This window comes from Vigna unguiculata, chromosome 7, assembly GCF_037176805.1.
Source record: "Vigna unguiculata cultivar grain cowpea cultivar isolate G323 ecotype 2 chromosome 7, ASM3717680v1, whole genome shotgun sequence".
Taxonomy (NCBI): Eukaryota; Viridiplantae; Streptophyta; class Magnoliopsida; order Fabales; family Fabaceae; genus Vigna; species Vigna unguiculata.
Window position 1 is genome coordinate 11,038,310 of NC_140798.1, and position 16,445 is coordinate 11,054,754.

A 16,445-nucleotide genomic window follows, 5' to 3' on the forward strand; every position below is an offset into this window, starting at 1 on the left:
TGTCCTTTGGATTTAAGGAAAACACCGTTGATCAATGTATATATCTGAAGGTCAGTGATAGTAAGTTTATATTTTTGATTCTGTATGTTGATGATATCTTGCTTACGACTAATGATCTTGGTCAATTAAGTGAGACTGAGAGGTTTCTCTCTAATAACTTTGAAATGAAAGATATAGGTGAGGCATACTATGTGATAGGAATAGAAATATTTCGTGACAGATCACAATGACTGATAGGTTTATCTCAAAATGCATATATTAATAAAGTTTTAGAGAGATTCATAATGGATAAATGTTCAACATCTCCCGTTCCAATACAGAAAGAAGATAAGTTTAGTCTCATGTAATGTCCAAAGAATGATTTGGAATGGAAACAGATGGAAAATATCCCTTATGTATCTGTTGTTGGGAGTTTGATGTATGTTCAAACCTGTACGAGGCCAGATATTAGCTTTGCAGTTGGTATGCTTGGTAGATACCAAAGTAATCCAAGACTGGAGCATTGGAAAGCTGCAAAGAAAGTTTTAAGATACCTACAAGGAACAAAGAATCACATGCTTACTTATAGAAAATTTGATCACCTTGAGGTGATAGGTTATACAGATTCAGACTTTGCCGGTTGTGTGGATACAAGAAAGTCTACATTTGGTTATGTGTATCTTTTAGCCGGAGGAGCGATTTCATGGAAAAGTGCGAAGTAGTTTGTCATTGTTGCATCCACCATGGAAGCTGAATTTGTGGCATGCTTTGAGGCCACAGTTCAGGCTAATTGGTTGCAGAACTTTATTTCAGGACTTGGAGTAGTTGACAGTATTTCCAAGCCGCTGAAAATTTATTGTGATAATTCCGCAACAGTCTTCTTTTCTAAAAACGACAAGTATTCCAAAGGTGCTAAGCATATGGAGTTGAAATACTTTGTCATTAAAGAAGAGGTTCAGAAATGTAGAGGGTCAATAGAACATATTAGCACAGACCTTATGATTGCTGACCCTTTAACAAAAGGGTTACCGCCCAAATTGTATGTTGGTCATGTAAAGAATATGGGCATTATGTCTACTGGTGAATGTTAATGTTTTTAATGTTTATGTTACACTTTGAGCTCCCTAATGTATAAATTTCTGAAATCTATGTTTTCTTCTTTATGTTTGTGCATGCAAATTATGATGAAGAAAACAAATTATGTTATGTTATTGCTTTGTAAAATGACATTATGTTTGAACCCATTATGGACTTCTCGTTTTAAGATCATATTAAGGAGAAAAGGATGATATAGTAGTACATGGAAGGGATCATGTCGATCGAATGATGTGTGACCGCCATGACTCTTATTATTTATGTATCTTTAATTATGAATAATGATGGAACCAATTTATGCAAAGTCTTTTAATGCGCATTATGTTTATGTATTAAATCACACAATGTTATAACATCATATGAGTCAAGTGGGAGAATGTTAGAATTAATTGATGAATTAATTCTATTAGTGACTCATTTGAAATATTATGATGGCCCAATTGTGATTTAATAAAATCTAAAGACTTATGGGTTATTATTATGAGAAGTGATAATAAAATAAAATAAAGATAAGATAAAATAAAAACCAACTTGATGGACGTTGGTTTATAAAGGGATTGGGGTTCTGTCTCTGGCCATAAGGTTCTTTTCACAATAACCCATCAAAAACATGCGAGAAGAGAAAAGAGAGGCAAATAGATAGATTGGGAAACAGTGATTCAAGAGCACATGAAAGAATATAAATTGAAGAACGCATATTCACAGGATCTCTTATAGATCAAGGTTAGTGCTATATTATGTTTTATCGTTTGAGAATCCTAAATTCTAAAGATCCTAAATTAACGAAGGCATAACACTTGACTCACACATCATATTTTTCCTCCTTAGGAATGATACAACTACACAGTTCACACAAAATAGAAATATCATACTTTTCTCATCATAAAATATCTCCTTTAATCATTCTTACACTCCACAATGATTATCTCGTCAAATCATTCAAATATGAAATTCATAAACTCGCCTAACAAGCACATACACTAGCTCAATGACTAACCCCTGCTTAACGACTGGATGTCTCGCTTAGCGAGTCCAACACTAAAACCAAAATTCAAGTTAATTTGCCTAGCAAGACAAACTTGCTCTACGAGTCTCAGTCCTCCTGACTTTCGACCAAAACGAAATTTAGCATTCAGAGAGCGAGAGTCTACTCGCTCAACGAGCACACTTTCGTGACTCTCTGTCAAATTTAGTTTTGTTTGTCACCTAGTAGGAGTGGGGCTCGCCCAACGAGTTTGCAAAATTGTAGACAGCATTAACATGTAGTTGATAATGTCCAGCACAACCTAAATATTTTTCACATGTTTCAAATCAATTACTAACACACCTAAGACAATTAAGATCATCAGTTTCGGTCATAGCAAGCCATAAACACAGATTATACCACACATAATTCCAATTCCCACATGAACTTGAAATCTAACATTTCTTTATCTCATAAATTAAAATTTTCCCAAATCAACATAACAATTCAATCATACAGTTTCAGTCTAAAATAAATCAATAATAGAGAGTTTAATTACATAAATAAATAAGTAGTTACATCAACTTCCCTCACCTCAAAGAACACTTTTAAGCTCTCTAACGAATTCTCACATATTCCACCTACCAAAACCCTAGCTATACCCACAAGAAGATCAAATCAATGTCCAACAACATGGATGAACTCACCAACACACAAAGATTTCATGGTAGCAGAGAAAACCTACATGCAACTCTAAAAAAAATAATAGAAAAATATAGCTTAAACTCTTAGAAAAAAGGAAGACAGAAAATATACTTTAATCTTGATCTTGATCGGATAAAGTTGTAGGGCTCTCCATGGTGATTCCAGTAGTAGGCCCTCATCAAAGGATGAATGAGATACAAATGAGAACTCAAAAAAAGAAGATAGAAAAACTTGAAGAGTTTGTCTGGAGAAACAAATTACTGTTAGTGCTAATATAATATATTTTGACCCACTACGTTTTAAAAATTTTAATTTAAGGTTCTCACAATTTTAATATAATATAATATATTAAATTTGAAATAGATTGAACAAATAAATGTTTGTGTGAAAAAATTTATTATATAGTAGTGAAAACACGTGTGCTTACACATTTGTATTTACTTTTATTATGATAAAAATAAATAAAAAATTATCGTATGATTTTAATATTATAAATAATTAATTGAGTTTAAAAAATATATGAAAAACTCAAAAATTAAAATAAGAAAATGAAATATATTAATAAAGAGTAAAATTGACAAATAATTGTGTACATTAAAACAATGATTATAAAATGGTTGTAAAAGTAAATTAAAAAATTATTTACAAATTTTAAAAGATAAAATAGTAAAATAAATTATATTATTAAAGGGTAAACTAGAGATACTGAGAATTATGTACACCAAAACAAGTTATAAAAGTGAATATTCTTTATATTTATGTCAACTTTTTTTTATGATGATAAAAATTAATAAAATTATTATTATTATTATATCTATAAAATTTAATATAAATAATTTTTATAATTTTATTGTAAATAGTTATTTTAATTTTAAAAAGGGTTAAACAGAAAAAAAAGGTCAAAATAAGAAAATAATTAAATTTTTAAAAATTTTCACTTAAAATGATAAAATTGGTAAAATGATTATTTTAATTTAAAAAAGGATTATTTAAAGAGTAAAAGTAGACAAAAGAAATGTACATAAAATAAACATCTTTATGTTATTATAGTATAGATAACTAGTGAAAGCATTATGTGTGTGCGTCTATCCTTCTTCATGATGAGAATAGAAAATAATAAAACTATTATTACTATATCTAAAAATGTTAATGCAAATAATTTTTATAGTTTTATGGTAGATACTTATTTTAATTTTGAAAATGGTTAAATTTTAAATATAGACTATGATGCTCGGATACGATATGTGTATCAGATACAACATGTATTCGATACGTTGATACGTTTATTTAAAAATAATATGATATGATACGTGATAGATACATGATATATGAATATTGAAAAGAGTACAACAATTGTAAAAAACATAATAAATATATGATTGTTATTGTGTTAATCCAAATTAAAACCTTGATAGTTAATGTTAGTGACCAATTTAAAAATCAATTTATAATAGAAAATATTTTAGTTATCAATTTAGAGACCCATTATTATATATTATTAATTTTTTATTAATTAAAATAACTAATAGCAAAACTGAAATAACTAAAAAAATGTAAGGATACTCGAAAGTACTTTCTTGGCCAATGACATACAATAGTGATGAGGAAAAAATGTGATGTTACCTGCATTAGTTACTGACCGAGCCAATTGTCAAATAGATGTCATTCTCAATCAGGGAGCTTTGTTTGGCATTTGGACAATATTGGCTATGTTTTCAGGATTATTTTTTCTTCTTTTAGATTGTTCAATAAGTCTTTGTTGGGGGGTCATTCTATGTCTTGTATTTGCAACATTTATTCTCTATCTTTGTGTTTATTGTTCTGATGTTGATTTGTTAGAAGAAATATTTTCCATTTGGGTATGTTGTCTATTTAAATCAAAAACAATAAATAATAAATCCAAAATTAATATAAATTTAAAAACATATTACTTGGAAGAAAGTAATGAATGAAAAGAAGGACAAGGAAAGTAGTACATAATATGTACAACAAATATAACTAAAGGAACATAATGACATAGGAAGAAGTACCTAAATGTGTGAGTAGTAAAGACTACAATATTTGATTTGATGTAACAATGAAGAGCAACAAATGTAGATGATGACATACTGATTAGCAAGTTACTGAAGAAAAACAAAGATTTGTAATTAAAAAAATTAATTTGACAGTTTTAAAATAATACAACATGTTAAGAAATTGCTAAGTTCTACAAAAAAACACTCTATTGTGATGATAAAATAAAGTGATGTGTATAAATGTTGTAAATAGGGATGTCAATGGAGCGGGTAGGGTACGGGTAGTAGCTCTCCTGTACCCTAACCGCTGGATAAATATTTGCCCTATACCCGTACCCATATCCGTCGGGTATCCGTTATGCGGGTACCCGTCTATTTTTTTCATATCCGCGGGTATCTACAGGTACCCGAGGGATTTTACAAAATAAATATTTAATCATAAATTTAAATAAAATAAAATAAAATACATTACTATCATAAAATTTAAATAAATTTCAAACAAACTCAAGTCCAAATAATTATAAAAATAAATATAAAATAACATTCAACATTATGGAAATTCTTTAATTAGTGTTTTGATAAAAAAACTCACTTTCTCCGATTGATTCCTGAAAAATAATCAAATAATAAACTCCAACTGCCACATGCCAAGTATTCTTATTTTGATTTCATCATTTGACAACAAGCATACCATAAAGGTCACTGTCTATATAGGGTTTGGTGTATATGCCCAATTTCAAAGAAGGGAAAGAGAAGAATGTCAAGGGTGTACTTGAAAGAAGACAACGTAAAAATACTTGAAGTTGGAAGAATGAAGACGGAAGAAGATAAAATGTGCATCTTAGAAAATATTAGATCAGAATTTTTTTACTAATATATATATATATATATATATATATATATATATATATATATATATATATATATATATATAAGGGTATCTTTTATGAATTAAAGTTTAGCGGGTACGGGTATCCACGAGTACGGATACTCTGATACCCATATCCGTCCCGTTAACATGCGGGTATCAAAAATATCCATACCCGCAGGTAGCGGGTATTCATTTTTATATCCATTTTTTATCTATTGCGGGTTTTATCCGCGGATACCCGCGGGTACGGATATTTTTGACATCCCTAGTTGTAAACTTATAAAATGATTAAAAATTAAAAACATTGTTGTGTAATTAAAAATAAAAAATATTAATCTTGTAAACTTATAAAGTGATTAAAAATTAAAAATAGTTATAATGAAAAATATTTTTTTTAAACTTAAAAATAATGAAAAATTAAAAAAACTTATAATAAAAAATATTAATGTTGTAAATTTATAAAATTATTAAAAGTAAAAAATACTTATAATGAAAAATATTTATGTTGTAAACTTATAAAATTATTAAAAGTAAAAAATAATTATAATGAAAATGAAAAAAAAAATCATAAGTAAAAAATACGAAAATGAAAAAAATTCATGTAAACTTATAAATTAAGAAAAATTTAAAAATATTTTGAATGAAAAATATCTTTATTTTAAAGTTATTAAATAATTAAAAGTTAAAAACAGTTATAGTGAAAAATTTTTATGTTATAAACTTATAAATTAATTAAAAATTAGGAATACTTATAAGGTAAACTTATAAAATGATTAAAAATTTAAAACATTGATGTATATTTAAAAATTAAAAATATTAAAGTTGTAAACTTATAAAGTGATTAAAAATTACAAATACTTATAATGAAAATTATTTATACTGTAAACTTAAAAATTAAAGAAAAATTTAAAAAACTTATAATGAAAAATTTTATGTTATAAACTTGTAAAATTATTAAAAAATATAAATACTTATCAGGTAAACTTATAAAATGATTAAAATTTAAAAACATTGATATATAATTAAAAATTATAAATATTAAACTTGTAAATTTATAAAGTGATTAAAAATTAAAAATTAAAAATACATGAAAAATATTTATGTTGTAAACTTAAAAAATAATGAAAAATTTGAAAAACTTATAATAAAAAATATTTATGTTGTAAACTTATAAAATTATTAAAAATTTGAAATATTTATCGGCTAAACTTATAAAATGATTAAAAATTAAAAACATTGATGTATAATTAAAAATTATAAATATTAATCTTGTAAACCTATAAGTGATTAAAAATTAAAAATACTTATAATGAATAATATTTATGTTGTAAACTTAAAAAGAATGAAAAATTAAAAAAACTTATAATGGAAAATATTTATGTCATAAACTTATAAAATTATTAAAGGTAAAAAATATTTATAATGAAAATGAAAAAAATTCATAAGTTAAAAATATTTGAAATAAAAAATATTCATCTCGTAAACTTTTAAACTTATAATGAAAAATATCTAGATTGTAAAGTTATTAAATAATTAAAAGTTAAAAACATTTATAATGAAAAACAGTTAGAAATACTTCTAAGGAAAAGTATTTATGTTGTAAAGTTATAAAATAATTTAAAATAAAAAATAAATTTATAAAGAAATTTGGTGTACTTGTTAGATTTCTCATCCGGACTAAACGGTTGAAGCAGTTGAAAGGCTTGAAGCCATTAAACGAACAGTGTGTGAACACTATGCAAATTGCACATCTAGCCCTACACTTTCTTCTCATGGTTTCCTATAAAACTTATTAAATTCATAACAAAAAATGAACAAACCCTAACAATAAAAAAAATCCCTCACCATCGCATAATTCTCCGCCTTCTTGACGGAATCTATTATAAAATAAAGAAGATGCGCACAGAAGGTTAATGGTGAGATTATGAGTATTTTTGTTAGAAGATTTAAATTTTATTTCTCATCATTCTCACCGTGACAGAGGAAGTTTCCCTGACTTTTGCCCGCAACATCTTGGTTGATTATTTGTACACCATGACAAATTTAAAAAGAATAGAAAAAAAAATTGAAATACCAGAAACAATAAAAAAACATGAAAAATGAGTAATTATAAATTGAACAATTGGACATTCAATAGTAAGCATACATACGGATAATCATCAATGAAAAGGAACAGTGAAAAAATACCCTTTTAGTTTTATCCAATGAAGATAAATAACATGAACAAAGTGAGTGTCAATAAGCAAGGCAAAACAATCATAAAAGAAACAATAATGAAATTATGTTATTGTAGAAAAAAACAAACTGTAAAATAACAGTTACATTTAAATTATTTTAAAAATAATAAATAACTTATTTTATTAGAAATGATGAAATAAGAATTAAAAAAGTAGATTACAAAAAAAAGAGGGAATCCTCTTTATCTATTGTTATGATTATCATTTTGTTGATCTACAAGTAAATCTTTTTTCTATATTCTTTGAATTATTTTAGTTACCAATAATGTCCAGTTTATAAATTTGTACCTAAATTGGTCACTAAGTGACTAATTATTTTTTGTCACTAGAGTTAATAATTATTCAAGATTTACTTGTAATCTATTACAACTTCATAAATTAGATACTTCATTGATATAAATATGGATAAAGTATTATAAAGTATTAGATACAAATTTATGTCGGATATAAATATGTGAATCAAATTGAAGTATCGGTTCATCATAGAATATTGACAAATAATTTAGTTTAAAAAAATATTAAATTTAAAACATAAACAAATGAAAAAATTAAATTTAAAAAATATTACTTAAAGGATAAATTAAAGCATAAAATTGATAAAATAATTATTTAAAAGATAAAAATATAAACAAATATACACAAAAAGAGAATTCTCTTTTTATATAATAATATAAATAATATAGATTATAAACTACAACACATTTCTTAAATATTTGTACTAAGTTAATTCAATAAGAATAATAAGAAATTACAAATACAATAACGAAATAAAAGTGAAAAAAAAACATTTGTTTATATAAAATATTTTAAAATATACTTCTAAAAAAAATTAACTAAAAAAAATCAGTTAATAATTTAATTATAAAAGAATAAAAATTCTATATAAAAAAGAGATGTCTCTTCTCTCTATATATATATATATGAATATATATAGGTATAATATGGATATATGTATAAAAAGATATATTATTTTATATATGGGTATAAATATATAAATATAAATTTGTAATAAATAGTTTAATTTCTTAAGCAAATTTAATAATTAAAAGGCTTAAATATGTGAGGTGGAATACAAAATACCCTTATCTTTTTTAGTTGAAAGAATAAATCATTGTAAGTGGTGCATTCGGCCCATTTTAAATAGAAGAGGACTTAAGATTTTAACCTATCAAGTGTGCATTGGAGGGGTAGATCGGGAATTGAACCCCTTCGTAATGTTCTGGAACCTACACCACCCCTTGCCTCTCACCTCCGAACCCTAACCAACCCAAACCTCTTTCCCCTCTCAACATCCCCTCCTTTGCACCACACAGATCCTTCCTTCCTTCTCACCTTTCCCTAATTATATTATTCTCGATTTTCATCGAAGCAATTAATATTATCTAACACAAATATTTGTTCTTAATTTTTTGATGCCGATAAAATATGCCGCCGAAGCAACAATCCAAAGCTGATTTAGCGAAGAAGCAGAAGATTGTAGAGGACAAAACCTTCGGTCTCAAGAACAAAAACAAGAGCAAAAATGTTCAGAAGTATGTCCAGAACCTTAAGCAATCAGTGCAGCCCCGGGTCGATCCCGCCAAAGTCGATGCCAAGGTACATCATATACATATGTATCACTGTTTTCTTTTTTCTTAATCATGAGTTATAACTGATTTGTAATTGTTATATAAGATAAATTTGTTTGTGATGCTGATGACAGAAAAAGAAGGAGGAAGAGAAGGCCAAGGAGAAGGAGCTAAATGATTTGTTCAAAATCGCTGTTACTCAGCCTAAAGTGCCAGTTGGTAATGAAATAATCATTCTATGAGTACCATTTTTTTTTTTCTGAAAAAATATTTTTTTATCAGTGTTGATGGGAAGTGGAAGCTAATATATCTGAGTTTGCTTTGGTCAGGTGTTGATCCCAAGTCTATAGTGTGTGAGTTTTATAAAGTGGGGCAATGTGCCAAAGGCTTCAAGTGCAAGTTTTCGCATGATTTGAACGTTCAGAGAAAAGGGGAAAAAATTGACATTTACAGCGATAAACGTGACCAGGGTATTGCATAGAGCTAGTTCAATGATGATAATTGTTTTTTGTTGTTTGTTTTTGATGACTTTTTTTGTTTTTCTAACGTTGTGGTTTGGTTCGTTGTTGTCAGAAACAATGGAGGACTGGGATCAAGAGACCTTGGAGAAAGTGGTGGAGCAGAAGAAATCTGATTATAATCAGAATAAAGCGACTGACATTGTATGTTTTGTTCGATTTGTTGGACTTGGAATCTTAACTGTTAAATCTATTTGTTTGGTATTCATTTTCTCTTTTTGTGGTTAATTGTGGGGCTTCTATTGGATGTTTGGTGGTATTGCATTATTTTGAAGTTGTTTTTTAGTTTTGCTTGTGCTACTCGAAATGACTGCCGTCTGTTATTTGTCTGCTATGTTCAGGTATGCAAATACTTTTTGGATGCGGTAGAAAAGAAGCAATACGGTTGGTTTTGGGAATGCCCCAATGGTGGTAAGAATTGCCATTATAGACATGCTCTTCCACCTGGTTATGTTTTGAAATCCCAAATGAAGGCTTTGTTAGAGGAAGAAGCTGACAAATTATCAATCGAGGAGGAGATTGAAAATCAGGTGATATTTTTTTCCTTCTTGTTAGAAGCTATGCCATTATATTTGATTAGGTTATCTAACAATATTTTACATGGTATAGCGTGCCAAAGTGAAAACCACGACTCCTATGACTCCTGACTTATTCTATGAATGGAAGAAGAAGAAGATAGAAGAAAGAGATGCCAATTTAGCTGCACAGCAGGCAGAGAGGGCTAAGAATGACCGTATGAGGTACATCCTTTATCCATTACCTATATTCACATTTGAATGTATGTATATGGGCCCACCTTCTTTTAGTCAATAAAAAAAAATGTATGTGCATGTTGTTATGAAGGTGGACACTATTTTACATTCCCTCCTCCAATCTGGTTACATTGTTTTCTTCTCCAATGCAGTGGTCGGGAGCTATTTCTGTCAAATGCTAGCTTGTTTGTGGACGATGCAGAAGCCTATGAAAAATACCAGAGAGAACCAGAATATGATGAAACTGAAAAGAATGTAAGTTTTCTTGTCTGTCTTCTCAACATCTCTAAATTTGATTTAGTATAGTTCAAATTCTGATAACTAACCTGGTGAGTGCAAATCTGAGATAAATGCTACTAGATGATTACCATTCACATAAAAAGCTGCAGTGCAACCACAGTTACTGGAATGTTGTGCCTTTTTGTTCAAAATAAATCTTTCTCAGTTGCAAACATTTAAAAATTTATGGCCAATTTGGCTGCTACTGAATTTCTGTAGTTGTGATGTGTGAATTGCAGTATCTGTAATAGGACTATGAGTGCTACTGTAATCTGTAATCATGATATACCGACTCACTTTATAAATATAAAATTTTTTGAAGTAAAGTGATTAACTTTTTAGATATATACATGTGTGTATTACTAAGCTATGCTTTAAAATTCACTGGGTTGTTGGTTACATATTAGGGTGTAGCTCTAGCTCTTGCTGCCCCTCTATCCTGTCTGTTTGATTTCAACTCGTATTTACCCTGATTAAGTTGAAATTTAAATTGTAGAGAAAACTTGGAGGAGAAAAATTGAAACTTGATTCCTAAGTCAACTTGTTTCATTTTCTTTTGTACCAAGCATTCATTTTTTCAAATTTCAATAATTTTTTTTTCCTCCATGGAAACATAAACAAAGGCCAGGGTTTAGATAGGTTTTAGAAGAAAATGCACTTATATATATGTGATATAACCTTCTCTTTGCTTAACTAATATAATACTTTTAGCTTTTTGATTTCAGAATAACACTAGAACAACGTTTTTAATGTTATTTTAAAAAAAAAAAACTTGTGTGGTTATTGGGACATTTTAAAGCATGTTTTTGAATTAAAACATTATTTTCCATAAAAGAACACGAATGAGCCTTAAGACCTCCAAGTTGAAGTGTTGAATGTTAACATTTAGGCTGTCCCCTTGGGAAATTTGACGATCTTTTAATTAGTGCAACTTAGTGACTCAATTTGGACTCCAGGCCCTGATTTAAGGTGATTCTCCTCTATAATCTTGGCTTTTAGGAAAATGCTTTCCTCATTATATGATATTTTGAGCTAAAAATTTGCGTGGAGTTCAGGGTAGCAGTACCAAATTGTTTTGGGTTGATTTTGTTTGATTCTTCACTACATTTTAGAAAGAAGCTCTTGTGGGTTAGTAGAGTAGTGAGAATGTGAATTGCCAAATTATTTCGGAGGACTTGGACTTTGTTTGGTATTGAGTGCACAACTTGGCTTTGTTTCTAAAAGTCCATTCTTGTAATGGGATATAATGCACATGTAACGAGTTCCAAAAAATATAACGTTGAAGTTCTTGACTAAATTTGTGCCTTACCTACCTGCTTGCACATAGGTTGTTGGTGTGGTTGGCCTTTTTAGTAACTAGCAGAAACAGGCACTGCTGCACTGTGTGTTCGTATTTTCTATACACTATTTTATTTTAATGAGTTAAAATTTAATGTTTTTGTTGTTTTTAATTTTATAATTTTATACATTTTCAGAATAAAATTTCATCCTTTGTGCAGTTCAAATGTGTGCTTTTTAGTATTAAAGATGGTCTTCATTTTTACATGAGTTGTATCTTCCGTTTTTTTAATTGTTGGATCCAACTTCAGGGTAATGGGAAGCCTACCCAAGATGGTCCCAGCACCTCAGCTGGTGCTGATGATGAAGCTCTTGATGACATAGATGACGATGACGATGAGTTGGACTTGGATGAGTTAAATGAATTGGAAGCAAGTTTAGCCAAGACATCAATCCAAATAAAGGAAACGGGAGCTGAAGCTTAATCCTGAGAATCAGACATAATCTTCACGTGACATTTTTGTGCCTCTGCTGAACAATTGAGCATTTACCTTTACGCACTTGCTCTCCTTGCTTTCAAGGAAGGTTTTTGAATGAAGGTTGTGGTGATAATGAAATTATTATCTGCAGTATCGCATTTGGTATGAATAATGGCAGTTTCATAAAATCCAGTTTTCTGTTTTATTAGATCTCGTATTGGACATTCGACCGACATTTTTTGTTGTTTGAGACGAATAGACTTGTGTATGTAGACTGTAACTGATTTGTACATGAGTTTCCCCTTTTGTGTCGAAAAGTGGTCACCAATTGTGTTATCGTGCATGTGATTTTCTTGAACCCCTCAAAGCATAAAATGCTACTTTTGTTGTTGATGGTATAGCTAGATACTTTAGGTTAGCTATGCTTGAGTTTTTGAATGGGAATTTAGTTTTCTTACCTTGTTTTGGATTATTAATTTAGTTTTTCAATTTAAGTATTAACGAAGGTCATGCTTATCTTGGAAAAAACTCGAGGGTGTGGTTTAAATTAATAAAAGCCTTTATGATAAGGTTATCAGAATATAAATCTGGCAGAGTCGGTTAGATATTTTTTCATAAACTTATGTTTAGGCTAACAGGAAAGTTAAAGCATAAAAATAAAATTATGTACATAGAATATTTTTAAGCCTTTAAATGATTATTGCATCTTTTAATAAATATTACTCAAGGCGTCCGTAGATGCCTAGAAAGAAACTATTCCATAAAAACTTACAGGGAAGGGGAATAGATCTGAAATTCCTCGTTTATTTATGTTGGAAACAGAGTATACAAGAGAGAAAATGTGAAGAGAGACAAGAGAGAGATAAGTAGGGAGAAGGCAGAGGTAGAGAGAGGGGTCGAGAGTTCTTGCCCAACATAAGGGACTTAAAGACTCTTTTATAGAAAATTTTTGAAACTTGTAACTTGTTGAATTGGTTTTTAAGTGACCGGTTACCTAGAGTCTAAGTCATCTGGTGACATGGTCTGATGTGGTCTGTACTTGAATTGTGTGTTTTGACCCTTTGGTCTATTACTCAGTTATGAGTAAAATTACTGTGTCACAGGTAAAAACATTTTACTGTCCTCTTTTGGAGACTACCGTAGAAATTAAGTCTTCGGGATCTTCGTCAAGTATTTGGTCTGAGTCTTCGTTGTCAGAAGGGAAAGAAGATCCAGGAGTTCCTTGTCCATGGTTTCCTGTTTCTTCATAAATTTATCTGTATATCCTTTCTTTTTCAAATCTTTTAACCAGTATCGGACTGGCTTCTATAAGGAAAGGATGAAATTTGTTTCCCATAAACTTTTTCCAGTATATTTTGGTGTTTATGGTTTCTTTTAAAAGGATATATTCTGTATTGCCCTTTCTGGAGAAATTCCAATTTGATCCTTCAATATAAGCTTTCCAGAGTTGGTACTGGTATATCTTTTCTTTGTTGAGTGACAACCCTTTCAAAGAACCGTGTTCTAGATGGACATGGGCCTCTGGATTTGACTTTGTGAATAATTTTATGACATGTGTTGCCACACTATCAGGGGTTGTGGCGCTTTTTGGAGAGGAGGTGATTTGTAAGCAGATATTGGTCATATATTCTGCCTGTATTTAATTTACTACCGAGTTTATTTCCTGGGTTAGAGAATTGAATTTTTCGGTTGGTGGGATAAGAAGTGTTTGGAGACATCCTGCCTCTAATAATAGTGAAGGACATATGACTATGTCTCTATATAATTGATTTTTAAAGGTTTTTAATTCAATTTGAGCCTTTCTAAAAATGAATTTTATTTGGCATGTGCACTTTTTGGTTACTGTTTTGTAATAGTCTGAAGACTCTTGGCATGGTGTTTTAGTGTCAAAATAGGTCTGGGGTTTTACAAATAATCCAGTGTAATTTTGTGTTTCCGCATGGACTTCAAACAAGAACTCTTGTATGACCTCAAACTTTGCAAGGAAAATGTTTGGGTTCATTTGTGGTGAGAAGCTACAAGAGGTAGCATAGGTATGTGTTTGGGTCCTTGGCTCAAATGTCAACCCTGTTTTTATTTTTTCTTCATCAATGGTTCCCAGCTTTAATGCCATTTGGGCTTCTTCTAAAGAATTAAAGCCTTTGTAAGTAGACCAAAATTGATCTTGTTTTGCCTCAGAGAGATCTTTGAAGGAAGTATAAGCTCCTTTATTTGGCCCTGTAATTAGGGCATAATGTGTAAATCCTTTCCCAGAGGGAGAGGCTGGTGAAGTTAATGCGCTAATGATGCTTTGTTTCACCTTAGTGACTTGATGTTCATTTTGAACTGTATATTTTGGAATATTCCAAATGTTGTCAATTAAAACATTTAATTTGACATTTGTATTATCTCTACCAGGAAAATGGTAGATATTTGTGAGTATTGGCAATTCTTGTTTGCCATACTTTGTGTATTGTTCCACCACAAAGGGGGACTTTACTGGTTTAGGACCTAAAGATCCTTTCTTCGTGCTTTGCATAAATTCCATTTTGGAATATTTGTACCTGCAATATAGAAGCAAACAGGTTAAGCAACAAAATGTTTGAGCCTTTGTAGATGATACTCCAAAACTTTGATGTTAGCTTTGTAGGAGGCAAGTGTAAAATAATATTGGAAAGGATTTTGTTGGCATAATTCTATTTTTTGTAACCTTAGGCAGAATATCCTTCTTTTAAACTTTTTTATTTGTTTAGTGATTTTAATGGCAGGGTTAGGACTAAAGACAGGACTAATCCCTAATGGTTGTATTCGTATTCTGACCCGAAATCTAGGAGGGATTTCAGGATCTTGAATATGCAAGATATTCATGTATTATGACTGTATAGAAGACTTTTTGAGTCTCACTTTTGTATGATGTACCTGGAAAGGATATCAGCAAACATATTGTCAGATCCTTTGATATGTTCAAAATTTATAAATTTTCCAGAATTTATGTAGTCTCTAAAAAGTAACCACCATTTGTGAGGTTTTTTGTCATTATTTATTTGGTTTTTTCCATAAGAAACAATTGCTTCACAATCAGTTCTAATGGTTATTTCTGGTTTATTTATCAAAAATAATTTAAATGCTTCTAAGGCATGTATAATTGCATTGACTTCGTAGTCAGTGCTGGTCTGGTAAACCTGTGGTTTAACAATATATTTTCCAGAAGCATATCTGCATATTTGTTCATTATCTTTTGACAGATATTTTTTTTTTTTAGGATAGCTCCCCATCCTGATTCACATCCATCACATTCAACTACTAAGTAATCTGAATCTAATGGTAATTGTAAGGTAGGTAATTTGTTTACCTTTTGTTTTATATCCTGAACCAATTTTATATCTTCAGAATTAAACTTTCTTTCTCCTTTTAGAGAAGTTTTATTGTATAAAGGGGCAATGTATTTTCCCAGATCTGGGATAAAACTTCTAACATAATTTAAGAGTCCTAAAAAGGATCTTAGGGTTTTTATGTCTTCCATTTTATCAGGAAAGTCTTGGATTTTCTTAGAAATGTGAGGTTGAAGTTTTATGATTTCATTACCTATTTCTGTTCCAAGAAATTCTATGAAATTTTTACAAATCTCCATTTTTGCTTTTGATACAATTGAACCATATTTTTCGAGTTTATATAAAACATGTTTTAAATGAAGGTAATGATCCTCTTTTGTTTTGGAAAAAAACT

The 16,445-nt window shown here is 29.5% G+C and overlaps 1 protein-coding gene and 1 pseudogene across 1 annotated transcript; both read left to right on the forward strand.

Moving 5' to 3' along the window:
• Nucleotides 1-284: 284 nt before the first annotated feature.
• On the forward strand, nt 285-1,070 carry LOC146884616 (secreted RxLR effector protein 161 pseudogene; annotated as a pseudogene).
• A 7,963-nt stretch (nt 1,071-9,033) lies between these two features.
• On the forward strand, nt 9,034-13,076 carry LOC114191980 (Zinc finger C-x8-C-x5-C-x3-H type family protein). The gene is made up of 8 exons (XM_028081465.2): nt 9,034-9,462; nt 9,569-9,653; nt 9,764-9,904; nt 10,008-10,096; nt 10,294-10,482; nt 10,562-10,692; nt 10,857-10,959; nt 12,573-13,076. Exons 1-8 carry the CDS (start codon nt 9,292-9,294, stop codon nt 12,744-12,746), a joined length of 1,083 nt encoding a protein of 360 aa, XP_027937266.1. The 5' UTR covers nt 9,034-9,291; the 3' UTR covers nt 12,747-13,076.
• Nucleotides 13,077-16,445: the final 3,369 nt, after the last annotated feature.

Excerpts from the sequence above, each read along its gene's own strand:
- LOC114191980 (XM_028081465.2), top strand. The coding sequence starts at position 9,292 with ATGCCGCCGAAGCAACAATCCAAAGCTGATTTAGCGAAGAAGCAGAAG. Across the intron at positions 9,905-10,007 it reads CAGCGATAAACGTGACCAGG|AAACAATGGAGGACTGGGAT; the intron begins GTATTGCATAGA and ends CGTTGTTGTCAG. Across the intron at positions 10,483-10,561 it reads AGGAGGAGATTGAAAATCAG|CGTGCCAAAGTGAAAACCAC; the intron begins GTGATATTTTTT and ends TACATGGTATAG.